This window comes from Herpailurus yagouaroundi, unplaced genomic scaffold (genome assembly GCF_014898765.1).
Source record: "Herpailurus yagouaroundi ecotype Mexico unplaced genomic scaffold, PumYag 220, whole genome shotgun sequence".
NCBI lineage: Eukaryota > Metazoa > Chordata > Mammalia > Carnivora > Felidae > Herpailurus > Herpailurus yagouaroundi.
In genome coordinates, this window is record NW_024412451.1 from 9,693,817 (window position 1) to 9,718,307 (window position 24,491).

At 60.2% G+C, this 24,491-nt stretch overlaps 3 protein-coding genes across 10 annotated transcripts in view; 1 reads left to right on the forward strand and 2 right to left on the reverse strand.

Annotated features, from left to right (window-relative positions):
• Positions 1-13,892, forward strand: part of CNOT3 (CCR4-NOT transcription complex subunit 3) — a 14,738-nt gene extending 846 nt beyond the window's left edge. Inside the window, exons 2-18 of one of the 6 annotated variants that reach the window (XR_005785335.1) lie at positions 3,647-3,724; positions 3,838-3,905; positions 4,138-4,212; positions 4,336-4,425; positions 4,549-4,677; positions 4,777-4,872; positions 5,823-6,045; positions 6,140-6,273; positions 6,583-6,639; positions 7,729-8,095; positions 8,188-8,311; positions 8,978-9,176; positions 10,675-10,774; positions 10,879-11,077; positions 11,365-11,580; positions 12,076-12,201; positions 12,944-13,159. Coding sequence is in view for 4 of the 6 variants with exons in the window: in XM_040457873.1 (XP_040313807.1) it covers positions 3,700-3,724; positions 3,838-3,905; positions 4,138-4,212; positions 4,336-4,425; positions 4,549-4,677; positions 4,777-4,872; positions 5,823-6,045; positions 6,140-6,273; positions 6,583-6,639; positions 7,729-8,095; positions 8,188-8,311; positions 8,978-9,176; positions 10,675-10,774; positions 10,879-11,077; positions 11,365-11,497; positions 12,076-12,201; positions 13,551-13,649 (2,244 nt within the window). In the remaining 2 variants the exon portion in view is untranslated. Of the gene's footprint in view, positions 1-3,646; positions 3,725-3,837; positions 3,906-4,137; positions 4,213-4,335; positions 4,426-4,548; positions 4,678-4,776; positions 4,873-5,822; positions 6,046-6,139; positions 6,274-6,582; positions 6,640-7,728; positions 8,096-8,187; positions 8,312-8,977; positions 9,177-10,674; positions 10,775-10,878; positions 11,078-11,364; positions 11,581-12,075; positions 12,202-12,943; positions 13,160-13,550 lie in introns of those variants that run through there. The other 5 variants (XR_005785334.1, XM_040457873.1, XM_040457875.1 and 2 more) reach the window with 5 other exon arrangements.
• LENG1 (leukocyte receptor cluster member 1) lies at positions 13,850-18,662 on the reverse strand. 3 transcript variants are annotated; one of them, XM_040457896.1, is made up of 5 exons: positions 18,557-18,662; positions 16,635-16,813; positions 15,633-15,812; positions 14,723-14,982; positions 13,850-14,139 (listed from the first exon to the last, which is right to left on the reverse strand). In XM_040457896.1, the coding sequence occupies exons 2-5, from the start codon at positions 16,764-16,766 to the stop codon at positions 13,869-13,871; spliced, it is 843 nt and encodes a 280-aa protein (XP_040313830.1). In that variant the 5' UTR covers positions 16,767-16,813; positions 18,557-18,662; the 3' UTR covers positions 13,850-13,868. The 3 variants fall into 3 exon arrangements, with proteins under 3 accessions (XP_040313830.1, XP_040313831.1, XP_040313832.1); XM_040457897.1 differs by lacking the exon at positions 18,557-18,662 and adding an exon at positions 17,880-17,990; XM_040457898.1 differs by lacking the exon at positions 18,557-18,662 and adding an exon at positions 17,517-17,580.
• The window catches only part of TMC4 (transmembrane channel like 4), a 10,924-nt gene continuing 3,559 nt past the window's right edge, over positions 17,127-24,491 (reverse strand). Inside the window, exons 6-15 of the mRNA XM_040457872.1 lie at positions 20,778-20,925; positions 20,113-20,280; positions 19,733-19,896; positions 19,339-19,465; positions 18,985-19,082; positions 18,557-18,740; positions 18,138-18,268; positions 17,880-18,035; positions 17,517-17,595; positions 17,127-17,420 (exon numbers count right to left, since the gene is read on the reverse strand). Coding sequence (XP_040313806.1) covers positions 17,352-17,420; positions 17,517-17,595; positions 17,880-18,035; positions 18,138-18,268; positions 18,557-18,740; positions 18,985-19,082; positions 19,339-19,465; positions 19,733-19,896; positions 20,113-20,280; positions 20,778-20,925 — 1,324 coding nt within the window. The 3' untranslated portion in view covers positions 17,127-17,351. The remainder of the gene's footprint in view (positions 17,421-17,516; positions 17,596-17,879; positions 18,036-18,137; positions 18,269-18,556; positions 18,741-18,984; positions 19,083-19,338; positions 19,466-19,732; positions 19,897-20,112; positions 20,281-20,777; positions 20,926-24,491) is intronic.

The window sequence follows — 24,491 nt, forward strand, 5'->3', positions numbered from 1 at the left end:
CGGCCGCAGCCCCTCCTGGGCGAGGCGGCCGCCCTCACGTGGGGGTCGGGCCCCCCCACCCCGAGCCAGGCCCGCGGGCGGGGCGGGGGGCTCCGTTCCCGGGGCCCGGCCCCCTGCGCGCCCCCAAAGTTTCCCCTGCGGCGAGAAGTCTACGGGGGTCAGGGCTGTCCTGAGCGGTACCTGCTCGGGGCCGGCTGCGTGTCCGCCGCTGGTGCTGTGGCCCCGAGCCCCCGGCCTGTGGTGTCACTCCCACTTAGCCTCCTCGCGGCTTGGTGACACCTTCCAAAGCTCCTGCCTTCGCCGGGTTGCAGACGGTGTCCTGCCCCTGGCAGTGCAAGCACCCCTGATTCTAAGCAGTGCCAGCTTCTCCGAGCAGGGCTGTCCCCTCCCCCAGCATTGACGCCCCCACTGTTTGGGGACTGCCCCCAGCGTGTCCCTTTGCTGCTGCTGCTACGTCTGAGTCTTCTGTCCCCCGTTCACATAAGTCCTTCCAGAAGGCTGGGGTCCCGCCCCCCTTGGTGCTTGTGTTGGGTCCCCTGGCCGCGAGTGTGTGAACTTGATGGGGATGGGATCCGGGGTTTGCCCTCCCCGCTCCCACACTCGGAGGAATAGCTTCCTAGATGTGAGGTTCCCGTGCTGTGACACGTGGGCTGTGCTGGCTGGGGTTGTGTTCTGTCCTCCAGGGGCTCCAGGGGCAGGAAACTTTCTCAGCGCTGCCCCCGCCCACCCCCCAGGTTCGAGGTTCCTGCCTCTCAGGTGTTGGTGCACTTGTCGTGGGGTCTCGCTATGGGGGACCAAGGTTTCTGTTCTCGGCTGAGACGTGATTCCGTGTGGTGGGGGAGAGACCGGCTGTGGGCAGCTTTCCACAGTGGGGTTCCCAGGCCCCCCCCCATCCTTGGTGTTGGGCCTCCCAGTGGGCAGATAAGTACCTCCACCCCAGGGCCTAACACGTCCTTCCTCCACAGTGTCAGATGCTCGGTGAGGATGGCCCTCCAGCATCACCTCCCAGTGGCTGAGCTCCTGGCTCAGTGGGAAGCCTCTGCTTGGGGGCACATGACAGCCCCCAGGGTTAGGGATCCCCCCACTTCCCCCGGTGTCAGCTCCCAGGACTAGGCCTTCCACCCCTCCTGTGTGGTCCCTGCCAGGCCTGTGTGTGACTGCATCCTCTTCCCTGAGGTCAGATCTCGCAGGCTCTCCTTCATCAGTTGTGTCCCTCATTTACATGGCTGCTGGCCCCCCTGGGCGTCTGGCACACTGCTCCTCGAGGGGATCTGCTGTCATGGACAGAGACTGGTTCCCAGGTTCCCCCGTCTTGTTGGAGACCCCTCGCCATGAGCATGCAGGCTCTTTGGTGCCTGAGCTGCCCCCTGTCTCCGCCACCTTTTGCTGCGGGGTCTTGCTGGGTCCCCCCAAGAGCAGTGGGGCTCCCAGCCCTTTAAGAATGGAACTTCTCCATGGTGGCACCTCCGCTTCAGGGCCCAGGCTTTCTTTCTCTCTGGTCCTTTGCTGGGGGATTGAAGGTGTCTTGAAGTGGGGTCTCTCTTTAGAGGGAGGGGCTCCTGCCCCCGTCGTATCTGCCCTGTCTAGGGGGTGCAGGTACCCTGGGCCCGTGGTGCCTCCCCCAGACCTGGTGTTGTCTTCTCTGGACCTCAGCTGTTCCCCGCTTGAGGATCTGAGACCTCACCTCCCCAGGCTGGGGCTCTTGTCCCCCTGGCACCTTGCTTCTGACTCCTGCAGGGCTTCTTGCTGCCAGGCTGTTCCCCTTTTAGGGGTATCCCCTCCCCATTGAGCCAGGTGTCCCAGCCCCTCAGTGTGGAGTGCCTCGTGTAGGGATAGAAGGTAGGCGTTCCCTCCTTCTGGACCGGAGGCAGGGGTGCAGACTCCTGTGTTAACGTCCCTGTCCCCGATCCCAGGCGGGAAGAGGCATTTCTGTGTTGGGAGTCCTGGCTCTGTCCTGAGCTCCCAGGTCAAAGGCTTTGAGTCCCCTCTGTGCAACTGTCTCCTCCATCCTTTTTCTGGCTGCCTTGCCCTGGAGCTGGCATTCCTCTGTGTGGGGACTGGGCCCCACCTCAGTGTGGCAGCTGGGCCTGGGCCCGGGGTGTTGTTCTTCTCTTGGTGGGCCCTTCCAGGAGACTGATGCTCCCTCAGGTCTAAGGTGTCACAGCCCCCGCTGTCCACAGTGGGCCCCTGTGGACCATTCTGGTACCAGCTCAGGGCCTCTGGTTCCAGAGCGTGCTCTCTGGTACACCATCCCACCGGGAGCTACCAGCTGTGTGTGATTGAAACAGTTGAAATACAGATGAAAGATTCCACTTGTTCGGTGCACGAGCCACGTTCTCCATGTCCAGTGGCACGGGCAGCACAGATCCACTGCAGGAAGTGCTGTTGGCCGGGAAGTACTGTTCCTGAGACGTCCTTCCCGGTGGGCAGGGACCCTCCTGGTATGGCCTCCCCGTGGTTTGAGGCTCAGTCCTGGGTTTAGTCCAGGCTGCTCTGGGGCCCCCTGCCCTGGGCCTGTAGAGTGGGAGGCCCCCTATCTCAGGGAGCCTTGCTTTTCAGTCAGGCCCCGTTTCTAGGGGGTGATCTCGGGCAGTGCAGGAGACCCCCTGGATCTCCGTTGGTCTTGGTGTCGGGCTCTCAGCTCTGGTTTCCCCCTGGGCCAGAGCTCCTGGTGACGACTCTTTGAGCTCTGTCTTCTGCATGCCGTGTACTTTGAGGGTGAAGATAGCCCTATCTCTAGGTACTGGGCACACGTCCTAGAGGTTTGTGTTTCCCTGTGTCTGCGTTACCAGCGCATCCAAGATGTACTTCGCGTGCACAGATCGCTGCCTCACAGCGGAGGCCCCTCACCCTCGTCTCTGAGACCTCACTCATTTCTGGGCACTCTTGTGGCCTTGTGGTCTGCTCCCATACGACTAAGTCTCGGCATTGGCGTTGGGTCAGGAGCATCGTCTCCTGCTCTGGAGTAAACTTGGTGCCGTGAGGCCCTCTTCTGCTTGGTCCCAGCCCTGTCACGATGGGGGTGGGGGGGGAGCGGGGAAGGTAGCTCTTCTTAATGGGGGGGAAGTAGTTCTTCCTAATGGCAGGCATTTCCCACCCCTGGTGCTTCCCCTCCATCCCTTACAGTTCATGCACAGACGGCATCAGGCTCTTCTTCCTGCAGACTCTCTTCTGACCTGTCTGAGGGGCAGCTTCTCTGGTGTCAGGACTCTAGTCACCTGTGTGCCCTGCCCCGCTGTGGGAGTGTGGCCTCCAGGCCCCGTGCCTTCATCCCCAGCACTCAGCGATGTGCTGCTTGACTTTTTTCCTGCCCTAAAACATCTTCTGGAGTGTCACCTGGGGAGAAGGTGTTCTGTGCTCCAGCAATTTTTCACTGCCTGGGTGAGAGTTACACAAAAAGTATGTCTCCTTCCTTGTTTCCACAAACTTCCAGAGTGTTCTGGTAGAACGTTTCTTCCAGAACGTTCATTCAGCCCCCCATGCTGGGCTGTTGAGGCTGCATAAGTGGAACTTGGCCTGGTCTCCGTCGTTACACTGTAAACACGTCTTCCCTTTACCATCCCCCACGCCCTGCTGTTCCCAGTGTCGTTCGTGTCTCTCTGATGGACCAGCCAGAGAATACCTGTGTTCCTTCCTTATCTCTCAGCAGCGTCCGTCTCCAGGAGAGTATGAAGAGAGTGCGTCTGTAGGGCAGGGAAGATGGCGGACAAGCGCAAACTCCAAGGTACTGGGTTGACTGCCCGCTGCCTGTGTGGCCACGTGCTCGCTGTCCTCACAGCTCCTTGGATGCCTGCTGCCCGGGCAGGATGCTAACAGCCTTCCTTCCTCCCCTGCCAGGTGAGATTGATCGCTGCCTCAAGAAGGTGTCCGAGGGCGTGGAGCAGTTCGAAGACATTTGGCAGAAGGTACAAATCTGGGTCTCCAGGGAGGAGAGCACGGGAAAAGGTTCTGGATCTCTAGGCATGGGCCAGGGAGAGGGATTGTGGGTCCAGGTGCTGAGGACCTAAGAAGCAGCTCTGAGGTGGCTTAGGGGGTGTCCCCACAGTCCCCAGCCCTCAGAGACTGGAGCTTTGCCGCTGGAGTGGGCATGAGGACAGCAAGTCCCACACTGACACCTGTGTTCTCTTCATCCCTCAGCTCCACAACGCAGCCAATGCAAACCAGAAAGAGAAGTATGAGGCTGACCTAAAAAAGGAGATTAAGAAGCTTCAGGTGAGGGGACTGGGGACCTGGATTTCTGTGTCCTAAGGGCAGAAGGAACAGGGAGGAGGGGCTGGCGGCCTCAGTAACCACGTCCTGAGGCAGTGTGACCATCGTGATTTTTCCCACCTGCAGCGGCTGAGGGACCAGATCAAGACATGGGTAGCGTCCAACGAGATCAAGGACAAGAGGCAGCTCATAGACAACCGCAAGCTCATCGAGACGGTAGGAGCCCAAAGCTGGGTACCTGAGGTTGGGGGGGGGGGGAGGTGGCTGGATTCCTGGGTCCCTAGGGGTCCTGGGAAGAGGAGGGTTTCTTGGAACCCCTGCCAACCATGCTCTCCACAGCAAATGGAACGGTTCAAAGTTGTGGAGCGAGAGACCAAGACCAAAGCCTACAGCAAGGAGGGCCTGGGCCTGGCACAGAAGGTGGACCCCGCCCAGAAGGAGAAAGAGGAGGTTGGCCAGTGGCTCACGGTGAGTCCGGGTGGAGAAGTGGCTGCAGGGCCCTGGTCACCGGGCAACTGTGGGGTCTCTGGCTGACCACCTGCCTTTCCACTCCCTCCCCCCATGCAGAATACCATCGACACCCTAAACATGCAGGTGGACCAGTTTGAGAGTGAAGTGGAGTCCCTGTCGGTGCAGACACGCAAAAAGAAGGGTGACAAGGATGTGAGTGGGGGGACCCTGCGTCCAGAGGGCAGAGAGGGGCTGGCGAATTGGGGAGAGTGGCATGCGGAGGGGAGGCAGCCTCAGGGGTCCCACCTCCGCAAACAGTGGTGCCATGAAAAGGAGGAGTGGTTTGAGGGAGCACGCGCTGGGTTCTGGGGTCGCAGACCAGGCAAGAGAGTGGATGGACATGCAGGGTGCCTGCCGAGGGCCGAGATGGTAGGCGGAGGCAAGGTGGGACGCGGGAGCCGCCCCTTTGGCCCGAGGAGAGCAGTCGAGGACAAAGCCAGATCTAGGGGCCCATATTCACAGACTCCAGATTGTGGGGTGTGGGTTCAGGGGGATGCAAACCATGTGTACTTGTTGGCACATGAAGTACAGGGAACGGAGAGCTGGGTCCGGGGGTGGGGGGCAGTGGGAGGTGCACCAGATTTGGGTGTCTGAGACTGAGCTGTTTAGGAAGCTGGAGCTTAGAGGGGTGACACAGTAGGTCTTTGTGGAGGTGGCCTGAGGAGGAACTGAGCTGCCAACTCTGGATTCCCTTGGGTGTATGCATAGGGTGGGCAGGTGTGATGACAGACCGTTACAAAGGTGATCACGGTCGTATTTGGCAAGTCCCCCCTAATTGCGCATTGTTATTATCCTTAGGGCGAGATGGGGGGTGTGGGGTATGCTGCATTTGAGAGATCTGGGCTGTCAGGGCCACATTGTAGGGAAGCACAGGCCTGCCTGGTCTTCTAGAGGTTTCCAGGGATGTTTGGGTGGGAGCTGGGGGTCCCTGCGCGCCTCATACGTCAGAGGGTGGGTGGACTTCACACTGCCTGTGTCAGGAGGGGCTGGAGCAGAGCCTCTGGGTCTCTCCGGGGGTCGGGGACTGAGGACAGGTTCTGTGGGGGCAGGAGGGGCCTGGGCAGGAGCCGTGCAGCCCCTGAGCCTGGCCCTGGGCTCGCCAGCAGAAGCAGGACCGGATCGAGGGCCTGAAGCGGCACATCGAGAAACATCGCTACCACGTGCGCATGCTGGAGACAATCCTGCGCATGCTGGACAATGACTCCATCCTCGTGGATGCCATCCGCAAGATCAAGGACGACGTCGAGTACTATGTTGACTCATCCCAGGACCCTGACTTCGAGGAGAACGAGTTTCTCTATGACGACCTGGACCTCGAGGACATTCGTGAGGCCCGGGGCCGGCCCGTGGGCACAGGGCAGTGAGGGCCGGGTCGGGGGGCGTCCCAGCTTGTTAAGCACGCCCCTCCCTGCCCCCACAGCACAGGCGCTGGTCGCCACCTCCCCCCCCAGCCACAGTCACATGGAGGATGAGATCTTCAACCAGTCCAGCAGCACACCCACCTCCACCACCTCCAGCTCTCCCATCCCACCCAGCCCGGCCAACTGCACCACAGTGAGGACGCGGGAACACGGCGTGCGGGAGGGGGTGGGGTCCAGATGTCCTGGATCCAGGCCGTAGGGCCGTAGAGTGTCAGTGGGGTCCCTGGCCAGCGGTGGAGGCCTGGCAGCAGGGCAGCTTAGGCAGGGATCCAGGGCTGGATTCCCTAAGGAGAGGGGCTCCTGGGTCTGGAAGAGGCTCCCAGGAGACTAGGACCCTGGGTTCCCCAGTGAGGTTAAGGGCACAGGTGCTGGAACGGCCCTGGGAGGGTTGGTTGGGGCCTAGAGGTGACACGGGTTTCCAAGGGCGCCTCCCCTCCTTCAGGAAAACTCTGAGGATGACAAGAAGAGGGGGCGCTCCACGGACAGTGAAGTCAGCCAGGTGGGTGTGACTCTGTCATTGGTCCTCAAGCCCTGAGGAGGGCCAGCGTGAATGTGGACTGAGGGGATGGCATGTGGCACCCGCCCTGTGCGTTAGAGGAGGATGTAGGTTTGTCTGGTGTGGGAAGGGGCAGGTGACACAGGTGAGTCAACACCAAAAGCTTGCAGGTGGCTAGAGGTGGTCCAGCTGGGTCAGGCTGAGGGACCCCCCACCTTGTAGAGCCAACAGGCTGGAGAGGCGATAGGTCTGAAATCGAACAGGTTTCCGTGGGCCTCGTCACAAGCCTTGGCTGTGCTATTGACGGGATTTCTGTCCTCCCCGAGTGAGCCCCTCCCCATCCCCCACCCCCCACCCCCCACCCCGCCAGCACGGGGCCAGAGCACACACTGTAGGAAGCACCGCTGTCATCAGGAGGCGGTCAGGCAGGAGCCTGGTGGCTTGTCACTGATGAGGCTTGTGTAGGACTCGGGGGACCAGGAGGGAGTTGGTCTCAAGACCCCTTGATGTGTGGCATGCGAGGTGCCAGGGCGGTCCCCACCTGAGGACAGGAGTGCTGGTTGGCCAGTAGCACGGGCCTGGCAAATAGCTTGGCTGCGGGGTGTGCCCTGGGCACTTCATTCCTCTACTTTCTGGGGTGGGGGTCAGCGGTGGCCCCTCAAGTTGCTTTTCTGACCCTTTGCGTGACATTCAGAATTACTGGCCAGTTCTAGGCTGTTTTTCCTCCTTCTCTTGGACTTGTAGTTGGCTCCAGCTGGTCTCATACTGAGTGCATTCGTTAGTTTCTCCCCTGTCATCAGACTTAGTCTGTCAGCAGGTTCGTCTCCCTGATGCGCAGGCCGTGGCAGCCCTGTGGGATGTTGTGCAGAGGCGTCCACACGGGGTGTGGGACGCTGGTGTGGGCTAGAATGCCAGTGTTCTCGGCACGAAGGTGGTGATTGCAGCCTGGAGCGTCAGGTCACAGGAGGGGACAGCTGGGGGCAGCAGGCCCAGCGAGGACCGTGGAGCCCAGCTTGGGGGAGGGCTGTGTGCGGGAGGCCTGGTGGACCTGCCGGCCCACTGGGTCCTGATCCTCTTCTCCCCCACCCACAGTCTCCAGCCAAAAATGGCTCCAAGCCCGTCCACAGCAGCCAGCACCCTCAATCCCCAGCTGTGCCGCCCAGCTACCCGTCTGGCCCCCCGCCCGCCGCCTCCGCCCTGAGCACCGCCCCTGGCAACAACGGGGCCTCCACGCCAGCAGCGCCCTCAAGTGCCCTGGGTCCCAAGGCCAGCCCAGCTCCCAGCCACAATTCAGGCACCCCCGCCCCCTATGCCCAGGCTGTGGCCCCACCGGCCTCCAGTGGGTCCAGCACCACTCAGCCCCGGCCCCCCAGCGTCCAGCCCGGTGGGGGAGGGGGCGGCGGAGGCAGCAGCAACAGCAGCGGAGGGGCAGGCACCGGCAAGCAGAACGGTGCCACCAGTAAGCAGGGGGGCTGTGGGGGGTGGGGTGGCCCTGGGGTGGCCCGTTGTCACTCCCCCTTCCTTCCTTCCTTCCTTCCTTCCTTCCCCCAGGTTACAGCTCGGTGGTGGCAGACAGCCCGGCCGAGGTGGCTCTCGGCAGCAGTGGGGGCGGCAGTGCCAGCAGCCAGGCCCTGGGTCCCCCGTCTGGCCCCCACAACCCCCCTCCCAGTACCACGTGAGTGTCTAGCTTCTGTCCTTGCCCCGGCCTGCCGGGACCTCTTCCACCTACTTGGGTGCTGGTCCCCACGTCCCTCCAACATCAGTCCCTGGGCTGCACCCTGTGCAGCGTTCCAGGCACGCCTTGGGTATTTAGGGTTGTTCCTGGAGTCCCCACACAGTCCCTTCTCTGTGACCCGCACCGGGCCTTCCCGACTCCCCGGAGGGGGCTGTGGCTCCAGTTGTCAGGCCAAACCTTTGCTGTGCGTCCCTGTCTCAGAAGATTGCCCCAGAAAGATTCTGATCTTCGAGGGACGCAGGCAAAATCTGCTCCCTGGGTCTGCTTGACTGCCAGGCTCTAGGCGGGCAGCCCCAAGTGGGGGGCATTCTGTTCTGTGGGTGGAACGCTCCCTGCCCACACCCCCCTCTTCCATGGACCACTGCACAAGACTGTGTGTTTGCTGGTGAACCCTCAGCCACACGGCCTGTGTTAGGGCCCCCAAGAATCCAGGCTCCCCAGCTCTGTGGCTCTTAGAGGGGAACTGACCCCCAGGACTGGACGCCCTTATGGGTCCCCACCTTCTGGGCTTTCTCCCCCCCCCCGGTTTTTTTTTTTTTTTGACTCCCTCCCCTGACCATCAGTCACTCCTATCCCCTGAGTCCTCTCCCCTTCTCCCCTTCCCAGGAAGGAACCCAGTGCGGCAGCCCCAACAGGGGCTGGGGGTGTGGCCCCAGGCTCAGGGAACAACACGGGGGGTCCCAGCCTCCTGGTGCCGCTTCCTGTGAACCCCCCCAGTTCTCCGACACCCAGCTTCAGCGAGGCCAAGGCAGCTGGCGCCCTGCTCAACGGACCCCCCCAGTTCAGCACTGCCCCGGAGATCAAGGTGAGCCCCAAGCTTCTGTGTCCTGACGCCGTTGTCTTCCCCGTAGGTGTTCACTGTCCCCTTCCTGCAGGTCTCCCTGCCCTGTCCCTCACTCTGTGTAGCTCTGGCTTTCTTTCCCCTTCGCCCGCTTGCTTTTTCTCCGGGTCTTTCCCTGCCCCCTGCACCTTCCCCTTTTCTCGGGTTTCTTCCACCGTCCTGCCCTCAGGGCCTCCTAACTCTCTCTTCTGCTCCTGGTTGTACTTGCGCTTGTGCTCTCTGGGTCCCCCCCCCACCATCTCTGTCCCCAGTCCTCACTCCTTCACACACCCCACCATCTAGCTCACTACCCTCCTTTACTGACATCCGCTCTGGGCCATGCTTCATGCTGGTTGAATGCACCCAGGTCCCACCTTCTGTGCCGGAAGCCTCATGTGACTGTAAGGGGGTGGGGGGGCAGAGGGTGCTGTGGCCCCACATGGGTGCCTCTGACTTGACCTGGGGAAGATGCCCCAGCAAGGCCTCGGGGGGCACATCTCTAAGGGGGACAGACCTCCAGGGACCCAGCATGGGAAAGGTTAATGGAGGAAGGAGGGGTTCTCCTGTGCCAGAGTTCTAGGAGGGGCTGACATCAGCACAAAGGCTCCGCAGTAGTGAGGAAAGGAGGCTGGCTGCAAGGCTGTGGTGGCGGGGTGTCCATGGGGAGGGCAGTGGGGTCCTGAGCCCCTAGGTCTGAAATGGGAGCAAGGTACAGAAGTGACTTCCTGGGCTGGTGCATTTAATTAATCTCAGTTCCACAAAGAGTCCGAGTCCCACACTGCCTTGTGCACTTTCATCTGGAGAAACCCCCAAATACGAGGGGGCTCTGAAAGGCTCGGTATCCTACTGAAGCTCTTGGAATGGCTTGTGGCCCAGAGCAAGCACTCTCGCTTCAGACGTACTCTGGTTGGGAAATTCACGGAGTGAGCATCTTTTTGGAGAAGAGGGATCAGTAGCTTTTAGGGTGTTGAAAAAATACACTGGGTTCTGACGAGAGAAGGGACAAAAAAGGATGTGGCTGGGAAGGTCCCTCTGGGGCTACTGAGAACAGGATGGAGGGAGGGGGTGGGAGAGGACAGGGACATTCAGGGCCCGCACCCCAGGCCTGGTGACCGGGCAGTGGGGAGGAGCAGGCGGACTGCGGGTCAGAACCTGCCCCAGTGTGGCATTGGGCCAGCCTGTTAACCAGCAAGTGAGGAGTGGAGTTTCCAGAGGCGGCAGGAGACTGACCCTGGTCCTACACTGGCCAGAGGCAGGGTGGGTGGGTGCAGACCCCACCCCTCAGCAGCGCCACTTGGGAGTGGGCACACTTGGAGAAGGGCGTGCTGCCGGGTGTCCCTGTGCATAGCAGAGGCCACACTCGCTGGGCACTTCTATTGGTGGATCCCCCACCTCAGGGCTAGGGGCGGCGGGGGGCCTTTGCTCGGTGAGCGAGCCTCCTGCAGAGTCGGCAAGTGGCGTACCAGCTCTCCCCTCTCCCCAGGCTCCCGAGCCTCTGAGCTCTCTCAAGTCCATGGCAGAGCGGGCAGCCATCAGCTCCGGCATCGAGGACCCCGTGCCAACGCTGCACCTAACCGAGCGAGGTGAGGGTCTGGGCGAGGTAGGGGTGGTGTGGTGAGGAAGGGCAGGCCCCACACCGGCCTTACCCTGCTCTCCCCTCCTAACCCTAACCCTCCCCTCCCCACAGACATCATCTTGAGCAGCACGTCCGCGCCTCCAGCCTCAGCCCAACCACCCCTCCAGCTGTCGGAAGTGAACATCCCACTGTCACTGGGGGTGTGTCCACTGGGGCCCGTACCCCTCACCAAGGAGCAGCTGTACCAGCAGGCCATGGAGGAGGCCGCCTGGCATCACATGCCCCACCCCTCAGACTCCGAGCGCATCCGGTGAGGGGCTGGCACCCAGCACCGAGTGTGAGGGCGGCGGCCATGGTGGGGATCAGGTTCCCCAGTCCTGAGAGGTCAAGTAAAGCTTGCTGGTGGTCCTCCTCACTACTGGGCACCCAACTTGGGGCTGTCCACTGTTGGGGGGCGGGGCTGAGTTCACTGTTGGGGTGACCAGGTGCCCAAGAAGCTCCCATTCACCTGAGGTGGGGGGGGGTCTGGGTTTGCACCCACTCCTGAGACGGCAGGGACTGCTGGGCACTGCAACTAGTCCTCCTGCTCCTCCACAGGCAGTACCTCCCTCGGAACCCCTGCCCGACGCCCCCCTACCACCACCAGATGCCACCCCCACATTCGGACACCGTGGAGTTCTACCAGCGCCTGTCCACTGAGACCCTCTTCTTCATCTTCTACTATCTGGAGGTACAGCAGGGCCCCCGGGGCAGCCTCGGGCCCCCCGGCTTCGCCGCCACCGCCGCCGTCCCCCCTCGGGCTGGAGGGGTGAGGTGGGTGCCCCTCTGCGGCCCCTGGGACCGCACCCCCTCCCCATCCCTCAGTCCTGTCCTTCCCCGAGGCAAACCCGTCCCCGCTCCCACTGCAGCACAGATATGTCCGCCTTGGGGTGGGGGGGCTAGGTTGGGCCACTGCAGGGGGGGGCCCCAGTTCAGTCTCCCGGCCTCACACTGCTCCCTGGAGGCCACTTTGCATGACCCCAGGGAGTTGCCATAACCCCCCCTGCATCCCTCCTGGGGGACCTTTCCAGAACGCCTCCTCTCAGCTCCTCACGCATTAGTTTCTCTTCCTTCTCAAAGCCTCTCTGAAAGCCATTTCCTCCTCCTGACCAGCATTGGTATGTTCCGTGCCCCAGCCCATCCCCGTCCGCCCCATCCAGCCCAACTTCGGTCTTCGGCGGGGCCCGGGGTCAGCCCCGATGCTCTGTGCCCCTCGCCCCCACCGGCTTGGGGGCCCCCTGATCCCCGGCTGCACCCTTCCTCCCCCAGGGCACGAAGGCACAGTACCTGGCAGCCAAGGCCCTGAAGAAGCAGTCCTGGCGATTCCACACCAAGTACATGATGTGGTTCCAGAGGCACGAGGAGCCCAAGACCATCACTGATGAGTTTGAGCAGGTGAGGGCCCCTCCCTGTGCCCCGCCCTGCCTGCGGGCCGGCCCCCCTCCCACACCCTCACCTGCAGCCAGCTCTGTCCCGGGGGCCCTCACCTCCACCTGGACCACTGTCCTCTTCATCCTGCCTGCCACTGGCTCGTCACCCCTCAGGGCCCAGCCTAACCATCTGCCCGGAGGGGAGCCTTTCCCAGCCCCAAGGTCCATGCCTCTGCCGGGCACCTGCTCAGGCACGGTGGCACATGTGGCTTCTCCCACCTCCGAGCACAGGTCGCTTCACACAGGGCGCTCGACGGTCGGTCTCCTTCCCCTCCTGTCCCCCCAACACCGGGCAGAGCGGGCGGCTCACTAGCAAACACGGATGGGGAAACCGTTTTATTTAACGACTTTCCTATGTTCTGATAACTGGAAACCCCCACTTGTACACCACTGGGGCCAGACTACATGGTTCTATCTAGGTGACCTTGGGCAAGTCATTTGAACCAGTCTCTATTTCCTTACGTGTAAAAATGGGGTTAACGCACCCACGTTACACAGTTGTTACAAGGATTAAATGAGTTAATGACCTGTACCTAATGGTGCCTGCTCCCTAGTAAGTATCACTGGTGTACTTTGTTTCAAATAACTTAAAGGCCATGTTCCAGTGCTTTCTTCCAAATCTTTGCCTGATGCCAAGTATTGACAGGGTCCTTGTCCTCAGAACTCGGTTCCCCTCCCTCCCTCCCCCCCTCCCCCGGTTCTTTCAGGTTCTTTGAGCAGTTCAGACCTTCATTCAGAACCAGTTCCCCGCTTCCCCCCCCCCCCCCACCCCCAACTGCGTCTCTGACACTGACCAGACTTACTGTCCCATCCTGGTTTGGTCCCAAGTAACCTTCCAAGTACCTTTCAAGGCATCGATCCTTCAGCAATACCCACCCCAGCACTGTCACCAATAAAACGTCTGTCCCGACGGCGTGCCTGGATATGGACTCAGCCTGTTCCATTCTCTAGGACGGGGGAACGGTCGCAGGGTTTTGCGAAGACTAGAGGCTAGGCCAGACTTCGAGCACCAGGCACCAGCTCAGTGCTCAAGCTGCAGCCGTCGTGAGAAGTCCTAGTTCACTTTGTAAACGAGGCCGAGCCTCTAGCGCACGTCCTCTCTGTGCCTCCATTTCTTCTAAAGTGGGCAGGATGACTTTTCCTGCCCAAGAAGAGGTTGGTGAGGGTGGAGGGAGTCAGCTGGTGCATGCAGGGCCCTGGGCCCCGTGCCTGGCCCCTCCTTGGCCCTGAGATCTGTCCCCTAGGTCTGTCGGTCCAACCCAGGTCCCCAGCCACCTCTGCGTCCACTCACTGACCACCTTCTCCCCTGGCCAGGGCACCTACATCTACTTTGACTACGAGAAGTGGGGCCAGCGGAAGAAGGAAGGCTTCACCTTTGAGTACCGCTACCTGGAGGACCGGGACCTCCAGTGACACCGGCCCCCCCCCACCCTCCCCTCCCCCCCGCATGCTGATCCCCCTGCCCAGGTGAGGGCCTTGCCCTGGGAGACTGGGGGAGGCCCCAGGCCATGGGGCAGCCCTCATCCCCAGGAAGCAGCCCCACCCTGGGGGCCCGGGGGCGAGGGCTGCCCCCTCCTCCCCTCCCCAGTGAGGGACTTTTTTTGGTAAACCTATTTTCATTTTGGAAAATATTTATGAATAAATAGTTTTATATGACGGCTGGCAGCTGCGGCCTCTCCTATCCCCCCAGGAGTCCGTAAGCGCTGGGGTCCTGTTGGCAGGGCGCCGGGCCCACTGGGGGTTGAACTGGGAGTTGTACCGCGCCCGCCGTTCGTCCATCTCCACAGGCTGTTCCTCCGGGGGGGCCGTGCCCTTCACTCGGGCCAGCAGGGCCTCTGCCCGAGCACGCTCTGTTGCTTCCCGCCGGAGACGTTCAGCTCGAAGCTGGTCCAGAGATGGGCGTCTGGGGGCACAGGAGTCTGGTTAAAAAGCTCATAGGCCCCAGAGTGTCCCCCCCCCCCCCCCAAGGAGGAGCTGCCACCTGGACCCCGTGCCTGCGGGCCGGAAGCTGGCTTCATGCAGTGCGTTAAGACCTCAGCCTCCCCCTGTGTGGGCTCCTACCACCCCCATCTTTAAGAGCAGCGCTCTCGATCTGGAGGGGCACCCAGCAGCAATCAGCTATGACAATGAGCACAGCTGGGGCCTCAGTTTCCCCTTCTGTAGAAGACAGGAGCCTGTATGCCAGTTCTGCTCAGGGCTTTGTCCTCCTAGGGACACAAACCTGCTCTTAGTGACCCCGTAGTTCTCAAACTGGTCTCAAGGACCCCCGAGAGCTTTGTGTGCCTGTGGGTTTTATCGGTTACTGTTTAGCATAGAAGGAGCAAGATCTTGAAAACGAGGCAACATCCCTCGGTTTACCACAGCAGTGTCCGGAAGCCACTGCACACTCAAGACAAAGTTCACTGCTCTGCAGACCCCCAGACACGGTGCCCAGGCCACCTCTCTGCCCAGCCAGCCCCCAACACCGCCCGCCCCAGCTTCCTTACGCTTCCGGCCGCTGCTTGTCCGGCCCCTCCTTTCCCTTTCTGCTGTGACCACCATCACCACTGTGCCGCCTCTTCTTCTTCAAGTGCTTCTGCATCTCCCGCAGAGGGTCCAGGCGCCGCTTGATCTTTTCATCTGGACCTGGGCCGGGTGGGGGCGCCCCCCGCCCTGGGGGGAGCTGGTACCAAGGCGGTTGAGTCTGGGCTTCCGCAGCACTCTGGCCCAGGTATGTGAGGATCCCCAGAGCTTTCTCCTGCCTCTCCTGAGAGGACAGAAAATAGGGAGGTGCGGATGTGAAGAATGGCTCCCGCAGGGAGGCCTACAGGGGATACCAGGACGCCCAAGGCTCCCGGGCGAGGCAGAACCAGTTTAGCCAACAGGTGCTGGAGAGAGGTCACGAGCCAGCTCTGCTATGTTCTAGGGACACAAAAGAACAGCACAGGCGAGCCTCCAGCCCTGGGCACAAGTGCAGGTTCAGTAACAAAAAGCACAGAAGGGAAGGACAGGTGGTGCTCCTGTAGGGTTCAAAGGCAATCATCTTTGAGGATATAATCTGAAGACAAAGCAGCAAGCAAGGCGCAAAGGAGGGGGGCAAGTTCAGAGTTGGGTGGGAATCCCCGAGTAGGCGAGTGACAGGGTCCGCTTTATGCCAACAAAGCTCCTGGACCCTTCCCAAACCCCAACAGGGCCTGGACGCCAGGCCAATGGGTCTGCAACTAGCAGCCACTTCCAAGTGGCTGCAGGCTTGGATGGCAATAAACAGCACTTCTGAGTGCTAGGTTCCGGGACCCCTCTGGGTCCTCTTTATCAGCTCACTTAATCCCCACCCTCACTCCATACTCCTGTTAGTCACACGGGAGGACAGACGCCCCCAGCCCCACCCATCACTCATGAGGTGGGAACCCAACTTACTTTCTCCTGTCGCTTTTCTTCCTCGTACTCTTTGTTGCCTCTGGTCACCCCTTTCCCTTCCTCTAGCAGCTCCCGGAATAGGTTCACAGGGCCGGGAGTCGGGGCTCCTGCCTCTGCTGCTTCCAGCTCAGGTAGTGAGTTCTGACGCCTGGCTTTCTTCCGTAGGAATTCTGTGCGGGCCTGGGGAAGAGTCAGTCACAGGCTCAGCATTGAGAACCTCGATGTGATTCACATAGGTGTGACGCTGGACCACAGAAAACGCGGTCCTTAGTGCTGGGGGTTCAGAAGAGGCACCTGTCCCAGCCCGCGGAGGGCGTGGGGGAATGCGGGACACCTGGTTTGTAAGCTGCCTCCTTCCCCAACAGTCAACCAGCAGGGTTCCCAATCTCGGGTGGAGACAAACAGCCCAAAGTATGCCAACAGGCGATGTGGGTTACAGGCAGGGCTCCATCCACCACGGCGTGCAATCTCTACCAATAGGTTGATTTTAAAAGCCCAGCCCATCTCGAGGTGCAGTCAGCTTTGAGGATCAGATTCACTAAAGAACAAAACTACGTATAAGCAGGAGGTTAGGAGTTACACGGAAAGCCCCTGGAGCGGGGAGGGCAGGGAGAGGGCTCGCCCCACAGCTTGAGAGACTGCAGGTCAAATGCTCTGCACCGGGCGAGCATACAGTAGACGCTCAACAGGGAGGTTGTGCAGGCAAACTAGTCCGAGTTTCCTTGAACTGCTCAGGGGTTCACTTTTCACAGGCCGCTACTCTGTACCAGGCACTCTTCAGCCTCGCGAAAGACACAAGTGGGGGACACCAAGACAAAGCGGAGGCCTAGGCGGGCCCCGCACGGTGGACACAGGCACAGGTGGACACGCGCCTCCAGCGGCGCCCAACCCCTCCTACCTCACGGGATGCACCGCGCCTGGGCGCCACCCCCACTTCCGGCCAATCCCAAAGCGCCTGCGCGATCGGCCCGGGACTCCCCTCCGGCCGCGCTCGGGGCTTACCTCCTGCTGAGCGAGCAGCACTCTCCGCTCACGCTCTTTCTCCTCCTCCCGGGCCTGAGCCTCGTCACGCCGCACACGGGCGACATTGTCTTTGTTCCGGACGTGCCAGCTCTTCTTGGGCAAGATATTCATGGCGTCGTAGCCGGTCACCCACTGACAGGCCCGCCTCCAGCCACTTCCTATTGGCGAGAGAGTGCCCCTCCCTGTTGTTCCTGTTTTAGCTACGGATTGGGCCTGGGCTGATTGCCACGCCCCCAAGTCCGTAAGGAGAGCTGACTAGCTGAGATGCCCGAATTTGGGTTGGTGTAGCCTAGCGACCGCCTCCTTACCAGGGTTCTGAGCCAATCACGTGTCCCCGCGCTGAAGCATACCGGACGCGGCCGCTAATTGGCTGGCACGTCTGTCAAGTCTTGTCGAGGCCAATTCACTTGATTGGCTTGTGCCCGACTCCTCCCCCGCCCCGCTGCAGGATGCAATTTACAAACAACTCTCTGCAAGCTGGGCCATCTTTATTGATAAAAGAGAGACGTTCACTGGAGTCCAAGGGTGGGGGAGCTTCAGAGTCCTGGGAATCCCCGAATCCCAAGGCTGTTAAGGGCATGGGTTTTCTCCACTTCCTCCATTTTACAGATGACGTGCCGGAGGCTTACAAAGGGTCTGGGGGGGGCAGGTCTGGGTCAGAAAGTGGGACATCGTCCTGAGCAAGGGTAGGGGAGGTCAAAGAGCCCCGCTGGCCGAGCTCAGTGCCACAGCGCGCTGTGCCAGGAAGACCTTATTCTGCGCCTCCTACGTAAAGGGTAAAGGGAGGTAGAGGTGAGACGCCTCTCCCCACTGTTTCTTTGCATATCCAGGACCCATTCACAGGAACCCGATCTGGCTCACCGTCTCTATCTGGCGTTTGAGCTCAGAGATGAGACGTCCATAGGAGTTAGCCAAGACCAAGGTATACACCATCAGGATGCTGGAGGAGACAGCAATGGAAGCCACACCCGAAACGCTCTTAGACTATCTTCAATGCATGGCCCCTTAGAAACCAGAGACCTGGACCCCCCAGCCTCCTCCTTCCTCAGACCCAGGAGTCCGGGACCCCAGCCGCCTCCTCCTCCCTCAGACCCACAAGTCCACGCCCCATCCTCTCCTCCTGAGACTCAGGAATTTGGGTCCCCAGCCCCTTCCTCTCTTAGAAACAGACAGCGGGGGCCCCAGAATACACAAACTCAGACCTAGGAGTCTGGGCCCGCTCACCTGGAGATTAGCAGAAGAGGCACAGCAAAAGCCTGGGTCCCCAGGAAAAAGAGAAAGTTCTGGGTGATCCGAGGGAGACTGGAAATTGACTCAGGGATCTTGGCCCAGATGGACGACTGCCCTCGGAAGGGGCCACACAGCTTAGAAGGTGGGATCCTGAAGAAGTCAGAGACAGTGCTCAAGGATGGTCAAGATGCAGAATCCCGGATGACAGCGAAGGGATGGAGGGAGGAAGAGGCAGGCGCCTCTCACACTTACAAGAAGATGCTATAAAGGACGGGAACAGCAGAGATGGTCAGACCCAGAAGAAGGACCAAGGGGAAAAAGAAGTTCACTGTGGAGGCCCGAAAGGTGCGGGAGGCCGGAGAGCAGGTGGAGAAAAGGGTGAACTGGGGGGAGAAGGGGGAAATCTGAGACACAAGAATCTGAGCTCTAGCCTGTCCTGTTCTCACCATCCAGGAGTCTGGGTCCCTGGTGCCCCCATAAGTCCCTAGACCTTTGCTGCTCTCAGACCCAGGATTCCGCGCCCTTCTTTCCTCGGACCGAAAAGACGCCCTAGACCCCTCCTCCCACATCCAGAAGTCTGTCCTCCAGACCCCTCCTCTCTCAGGATCTAGTGGTTGGGGACCCTCGCAACCCGCCTCCCCCAGGACTCAGAAGTCCATCACACTCCTCACCTTCTTGAAATAGAAAAGTAGCAGGAACTTGACCGTGTTGAGCATAGGTAGTAAAGGGCAGAAAAAACTCCCTACCCAGACCACCGTCTGCGCGTAGATGAGTCCCAGCACCTCGTCGGGCACCTGGAACTCCTGGGTTCCCACCGTGCGTCCCAGCGGCCCGGGACAGAGGCCACAGAGCAGCCTGAGGGGTGGGGCCGGGCCGAGTCAGAGGCGCCCCCACCGCCCCACCCACCAATCAGAAGGGAGCAAGTCTGAGGAAGGGAGGAGCTTTCAAAGTCCCGGAGGGGGTGTGCCCAGAGGCGGGGGCCCGGGGCGGGGATAGGGGCGGGGCCAGGAGAAGGAACTAGGTAACAAGGGGGCGGGGTCTGCGTGTCTGGGCGGGATTGTGAAAGGGGCGGAGCTATCGCGAGGGGCGGGGCTCTCACTTCCGAGGAAACTGGATGAGCAGCATGACAGCCAGTCCAGTCAGCAGATCAAAGATCAGGAGTTTGTACATCTCCTGCCCCAGCCGAGTCTCCCAGCACTGAGGAAAGAAGTCACGGGTCAGAAAGACCTCGGGACCCAGGAAGCTAAGAGCCAAGCATCCAAGTCTCCAAATCGCAAGCCTAGGAGATCCCTGCAATCCTTTCTCTGGGGATCCTCAGTTTTCTCGAACATCCCTACCCATGTCCTCAAGAGGAGGGGTGTTCTAGCACTTTAAACCTGGAGTCTGGACCCACCCAGCTCCTCCTCTCCTTCAGGGGGGCCCAGGGTTTGGGGCCCCCCTCTTTCCTTCTCACCGGTAGCTCTTTGTACTTGTAGCCACAGGTTTTGCACTCCTCGGCCTCAGCATTGCCCCCGCAAGTGATCTGATTCCAAAGAGAGAAGAGCAACACCAGCAGGGAGGCCAGGCGGAGAAACACGGTCCTGGCGGAGCCGATGGAGGGAAGGGAGAGGAAGGGGAATCAGCACTGGCTAGTGCTCACCATGTGCTGAGCCCCTCCTGTGCGGGACACACTCACCATTCTCCCCATTTCACAGATGAAGAAACTGAGGCTCTGTAAGAGTCAGGATCTGAATACAGAGCTCACTGGACCCCATATCCTGGGGACTTCCGTGCCTTATGAACTACAGCCAGCGCCCTTCAGACCAGCCCTGCCATCATCCCCCCGCCCACCCTGCAAAGGCTAGAACCTGAGCAGGATAAAAACAATCTGGCGGCTCCTGGTATAGCCCTCCAGCGGGGCGATGAGCTTGAACACAGGTGGCAGCAAGAAGTTGACCCCAGAGATGAAGATGGACGGAAGGTAATCCACCCCAAGCTTCACCAGTGGCATCTGCTGGACAAGGGGCATCTCCTGCGAGAGAAGGTGGACCAAGCAGAGAGGCTCTGGGGTTCTGGAGGGACGCCCTCCCCCAGCCTCTTCTTCCTTCAGCGCCCCGAAGGCCGAGGTCCGAACATACACCCCCCTCCCTCCTCTCCAAGATCGCAGGAACTCTAGACTTCAGGCCCTGCAACCTTGGAAAGGTGAGCCCAGGCCCGCAGGACTCCCCTCCCCCAGGACCCTCCGCACCTGCAGCTTCACAGTGGCCCCTGTAGCCCAGTAGACCCCGTAGAAGGCTGCTCCCAGGAGCGCCATCACCAGCAGATTGAGCAGAACCCGCACCGACCACACCTTGGCTTGCTGGCTCAGGGTCCGCACTGCTGCCTGGCGCCGTACCACGGCCTCCTCCAGCTCCACCTGAAGCCGAGAAAGACGGGCATTTGGGCTCAGTCCCCCCCAGGCCCGGCCGGTGGTCCAGAGCCCCTGCTCAACTTGAACTGATACAGCACCGTCCCTCTGAGGACTGCTGTAATCCGTGTCCCAGCCCCTCCAAGGGCCTCTAGGTCACCATTTAGATCTCCCGGCCCCGCCCCTCCAGAGACCCACCCGGCACCACGGGCCCCGCCCCCAGACCCCCACGCCCCGCCCCTCCAAGGCCCCGCCCCGCGCCCAGTTCCCGGTTGCTGGCCCGGCTCTGACCCCGAGGAGCTTCAGGCCCCGCAGCCTTCCTGCTGCGGGCTTTTCCCTGTGCCCTCTGACCTCAGGCATTACTATTGTGGCCTCTTCCCAGCCCCCTCCTTTCCCAAGGCCCGCCTCCTTAGAAGAAAGCTCCACCCGGCATCTCTGCGAGCCGCATCCCTGGGCGAGGCCCCGCCCCCTCCGGTCCCTGTGTGAGCGTCGACCCCCACGCGCACCTGCAGCTCGTACAGGATGATGCGATGGCGCAGCCGCACGTGGACATCCCCACGGAGCCCGAAGTCCCAGGCGCTGAACACGCGGTGGCTGTAGCTGGTCAGGGCCCCGGACTCAGCCAACAACGTCTGTTTCAGTCCTGACACGGAGCTAAGGGAGGGAAGGGCCAGGAGACAGGATGTGGAAGGTCAGCCCCCTCCTATGGGACAAACGGAAGACGAACCCTAGGGCCTCGGGCATGTGGCGAGCTGCTACCTAGCAGAGAAGGAGTCAGAGACCAAGAGAGAGATTCAGGGGCAGACTCGCGAACACAGACACCGGAGAGACAGAGAAAGACAGAAGCCCAGTGGAGAGGGACAGAGCTCCAGAGAGGAGGGGACAGGACCCAGAGTGAGACAGAAAAAGACCCTGGGGAGAGACAAATTTAGAAGGGACAATGAGACCCCAAAGGGGACAGATTCGGAGGAAGGGGGACAAACAGTGAAACAAGGAAAAGGAAATGTAGAGAAAGGAGTCAGAGACTCAGAAGGACAGATGTCCAGAGAAAGGGGTTGGGGGACAAAGACCCAGAGAAAGGAGGACAGAGACTCGGAGAAGTGGGGCAAAGACCCAGAGGGGGGACAGACACGCAGAGAAAAGCGGACCAGGGGGCTCCGTCTCCACATTCACCGGCCTGGCGTGAGCCCCCAGCTCCCCTTCCGTGGACACCTATGGAAGGACTGACACCTGGTCTCTGCCTCCACCCGTGCCCTTTTGAATCCATTCTGTTGTTGTGCCCGTGGAACCCTCTTTTTATGCAGATGAGACATTACTGCCCTTTAAAACCTATTCCACAGCTGCTCCTTGTTCTGACGTTTAGGCCCCTTCATCGCACAGCCAGCCAGCGCGCACCTGACCCAGCCCCCACCTACTTGTTGAAGCTCAAATCCTGTCCCTCCCCCTCCACGCCCCCCCCACCCCTGCCTTTGGAGTCTCAGAACACTCCAAACCTCTTCTCACCACAGGGCCTTTGCCCTTGCAGTTTCCAGTGCCTGGAATGTCCAGGTCTTAGCCGCTCACCTGGCCCATTCCTTCTCATCTTTCTGGGCTCTCTGTACGGGTCGCCTCCTCAGATAGTCCTTAACTGAGCGCTCCATTTAACGAGGGTCCCCGCCCATTCTCTACCACGGGGTGGTGGCGAACTACGGGGCCAGTTTTTGTAAATAAAGCTTTATTGGAACACGGCCGCGTGCACTCATTTACTTACTGTCGACAGCTGCTTTAGCCGGACAACAGCGGAGTTTAATTCACACGGAGACTGGCCGGAAAAGATGAAAATATTTCCTATCTGGCCTTTATCGAGAAAAAAATGCAGCTCCCTGTCCTATCACCTTGATCATAGCATCCATCTGGTTTCTTAGATGGGGCTCCCAAACTGAAATAGCTGATTGGCTTTTTAAAATTTTTTTAAATATTTATTTTTGAAAGTGAGAGAGACAGAGTGTGAGCAGGAGAGGGGCAGAGAGAGAGGGAGACACAGAATCCGAAGCGGGCTCCAGGCTCCGAGCTGTCAGCACAGAGCCCGACACGGGGCTTGAACTTACCGTGAGATCGTGACCTGAGCCAAAGTCAGACGCTGAACCGAACCACCCAGGTGCCCCGAGCTGATTTGCTTTTCAGCAGAAAATTGGCTTTTTATTTATCTCGCAGTTTATCTCCCCTCCTGAACTGTGAGCCGCACAAAGGTGGGGGACCTTCATCTGGTATCCCTGGGCCCTGGCACAGTGCCTGGAGTTTAGACGGCACTCCACTTTATTTTCTCCTCCCCTGAGAGAACCCCCAGGCTTGCCTGAATGCCGGCGAGTCCCACGTTTGCGTCTCCAGCGCAGACCGGACTCCAGAGCCCACATGTGACTGCCTGGTCATCATTCCCCTCGTGTGTCCAAAGCCATCTCAGAATCAGCCGGCCGAAACCACACCCCCCGCGGGTGCTGCCCTTTCCACAGCTCTCCCCGTCCGACCACAGCGCTGCCCCTTCCAGAGGCTCAACACCTGGAGTCATTCCTAACTTCCCACCTCCCCCCGCCCTGCCCCCAACCCACCAGTCGTTGGGAATCCTCTGGGCCCTGCTCAACAGGCATGGAGAACCTCCCTCTTCTATGCTGAACAGGTGAAAGCAGTCCACGGTGTTGACACAAAGCGTGGGGGGGGGGGGGGAGTTGGGGGAGAAACGTGAGAGCTTGAAGAGATCTTGAGGGGCGTCTGGAGGCTGGTCAGGTTCCATTTCTTTTCTTTTTTTTTTTCAAGTTAAAAAAACTTTTAATGTTTATTTTTGAGAGAAAGAGAGAGAGTGAGCAGGGGAGGGGCAGAGGGAGAAGGAGACACAGAATCCAAAACAGGCTCCAGGCTCGAACCCACGACCCATGAGACTGTGACCTGAGCTGAAGCCGGACGCTCAACCGACTGAGCCACCCGGGCACCCCATGTTCCATTTCTTGATATTTATGGGAACATACCAAGCCCTACCCTCTGGTTTCTGCATGTTTCTGGATACGTGTGATATTTTTAAAGTGAAAAATATAGAGGGGTGCCTGGGTGGCTCAGTCGTTTGATCCCCCGACTCTTGATTTTGGCTCAGGTCATGATCTCACGGTCCGTGGGTTCAAGCCCCACGTTTTCTGTGCTGACAGCTCAGAGCCCCCTTCAGATCCTCTGCCCCCCACCGTCTCTCTGCCCCCGGCCCACTGCGGCCTGCGCGCGCGCACTCTCTCTCAAGATAAATAAAGACATGATAATGTAAAGACGTGCAGGCGTCACCTAATGCCAGGGTGGGAATCACGTTGCAACACATAAATGTATCAAATCAGCACCTTGAACACCTTAAACTTACGCAGTGTGATTTAGGTCAATGATATCTCAAGAAAGCTGAGGGGGGAGGCTAGAAATTCAATAGGAAGGAAGGGAGGGAGGGAGGAAGGAAGGAAGGGGAGAAAGAGATCCAAAACTGACCCCTGCCACCACCCCGGAGCAAACCACCGCTGTCTCTTGCCTGGATTATCGCCACAGCCCCGTCACTGTTGCACCTGCTGCTTGCGCGTCCCCGACTCTCCTCCCTTCTCCCTCCTCCGTCCACCACAGAGCCAGAGAGGAAGCCTTTTGAAACCTAAATCAGATCGGGGTGATCTGCTCAAGAGCCTGCAGTGAGTCCCCTGGCGCTTGGAGAGCAGCCACACCGTTTACGGAGTGGGGCGCATCCCCCGTGGCTCTCCCCACCTCCCCGTGCACCCTCTGCCACGCATCCCTGCTCCTGCCTTGCTCTGGCTGTGCTCTCTGCCTGCAGTGCTCATTCCCCGGGTATTTCTCTGACCAGACCCCTCACCCCCTCAACGCCTTTATTGAAACATCTCGCCTCATCCAGGCATCCCTGGGGGACCCCTAAATGCAGCAGCCTGGCGCATTCTCACCGACGGCCCGCCTCACCTGCTGCATCTGTGTCCGGAGCCCCCGTCACCTTCTAACGCACCGTGTCGTTGACTCATTTACGGCTTATTACTTATCACCTGTCTCCCCCTGGTAAACCGTCAGCTCCCCCAGGACAGGACTCTGTCTGGTTTCTGTTTGTGTCTAGAACCACGGCGGCCGACACGTAGTAGGTGCTTAATAAACAGCTGTTGCCGGAACGAGTGAATCACCCGTTTGTTTCCTACAAAGCATGCTCCCCTCCAGAAAAGATGTCG

Bases quoted from the DNA above. Each gene is read 5' to 3' on its own strand.
- LENG1 (XM_040457896.1), bottom strand. From the start codon at position 16,766: ATGAATATCTTGCCCAAGAAGAGCTGGCACGTCCGGAACAAAGACAAT. The intron at 15,813-16,634 runs GTAAGCCCCGAG...ACTCTTCCCCAG, and splicing joins TGCTGCTCGCTCAGCAGGAG to GCCCGCACAGAATTCCTACG. The intron at 14,983-15,632 runs GTAAGTTGGGTT...CTGTCCTCTCAG, and splicing joins AAGAAAAGCGACAGGAGAAA to GAGAGGCAGGAGAAAGCTCT.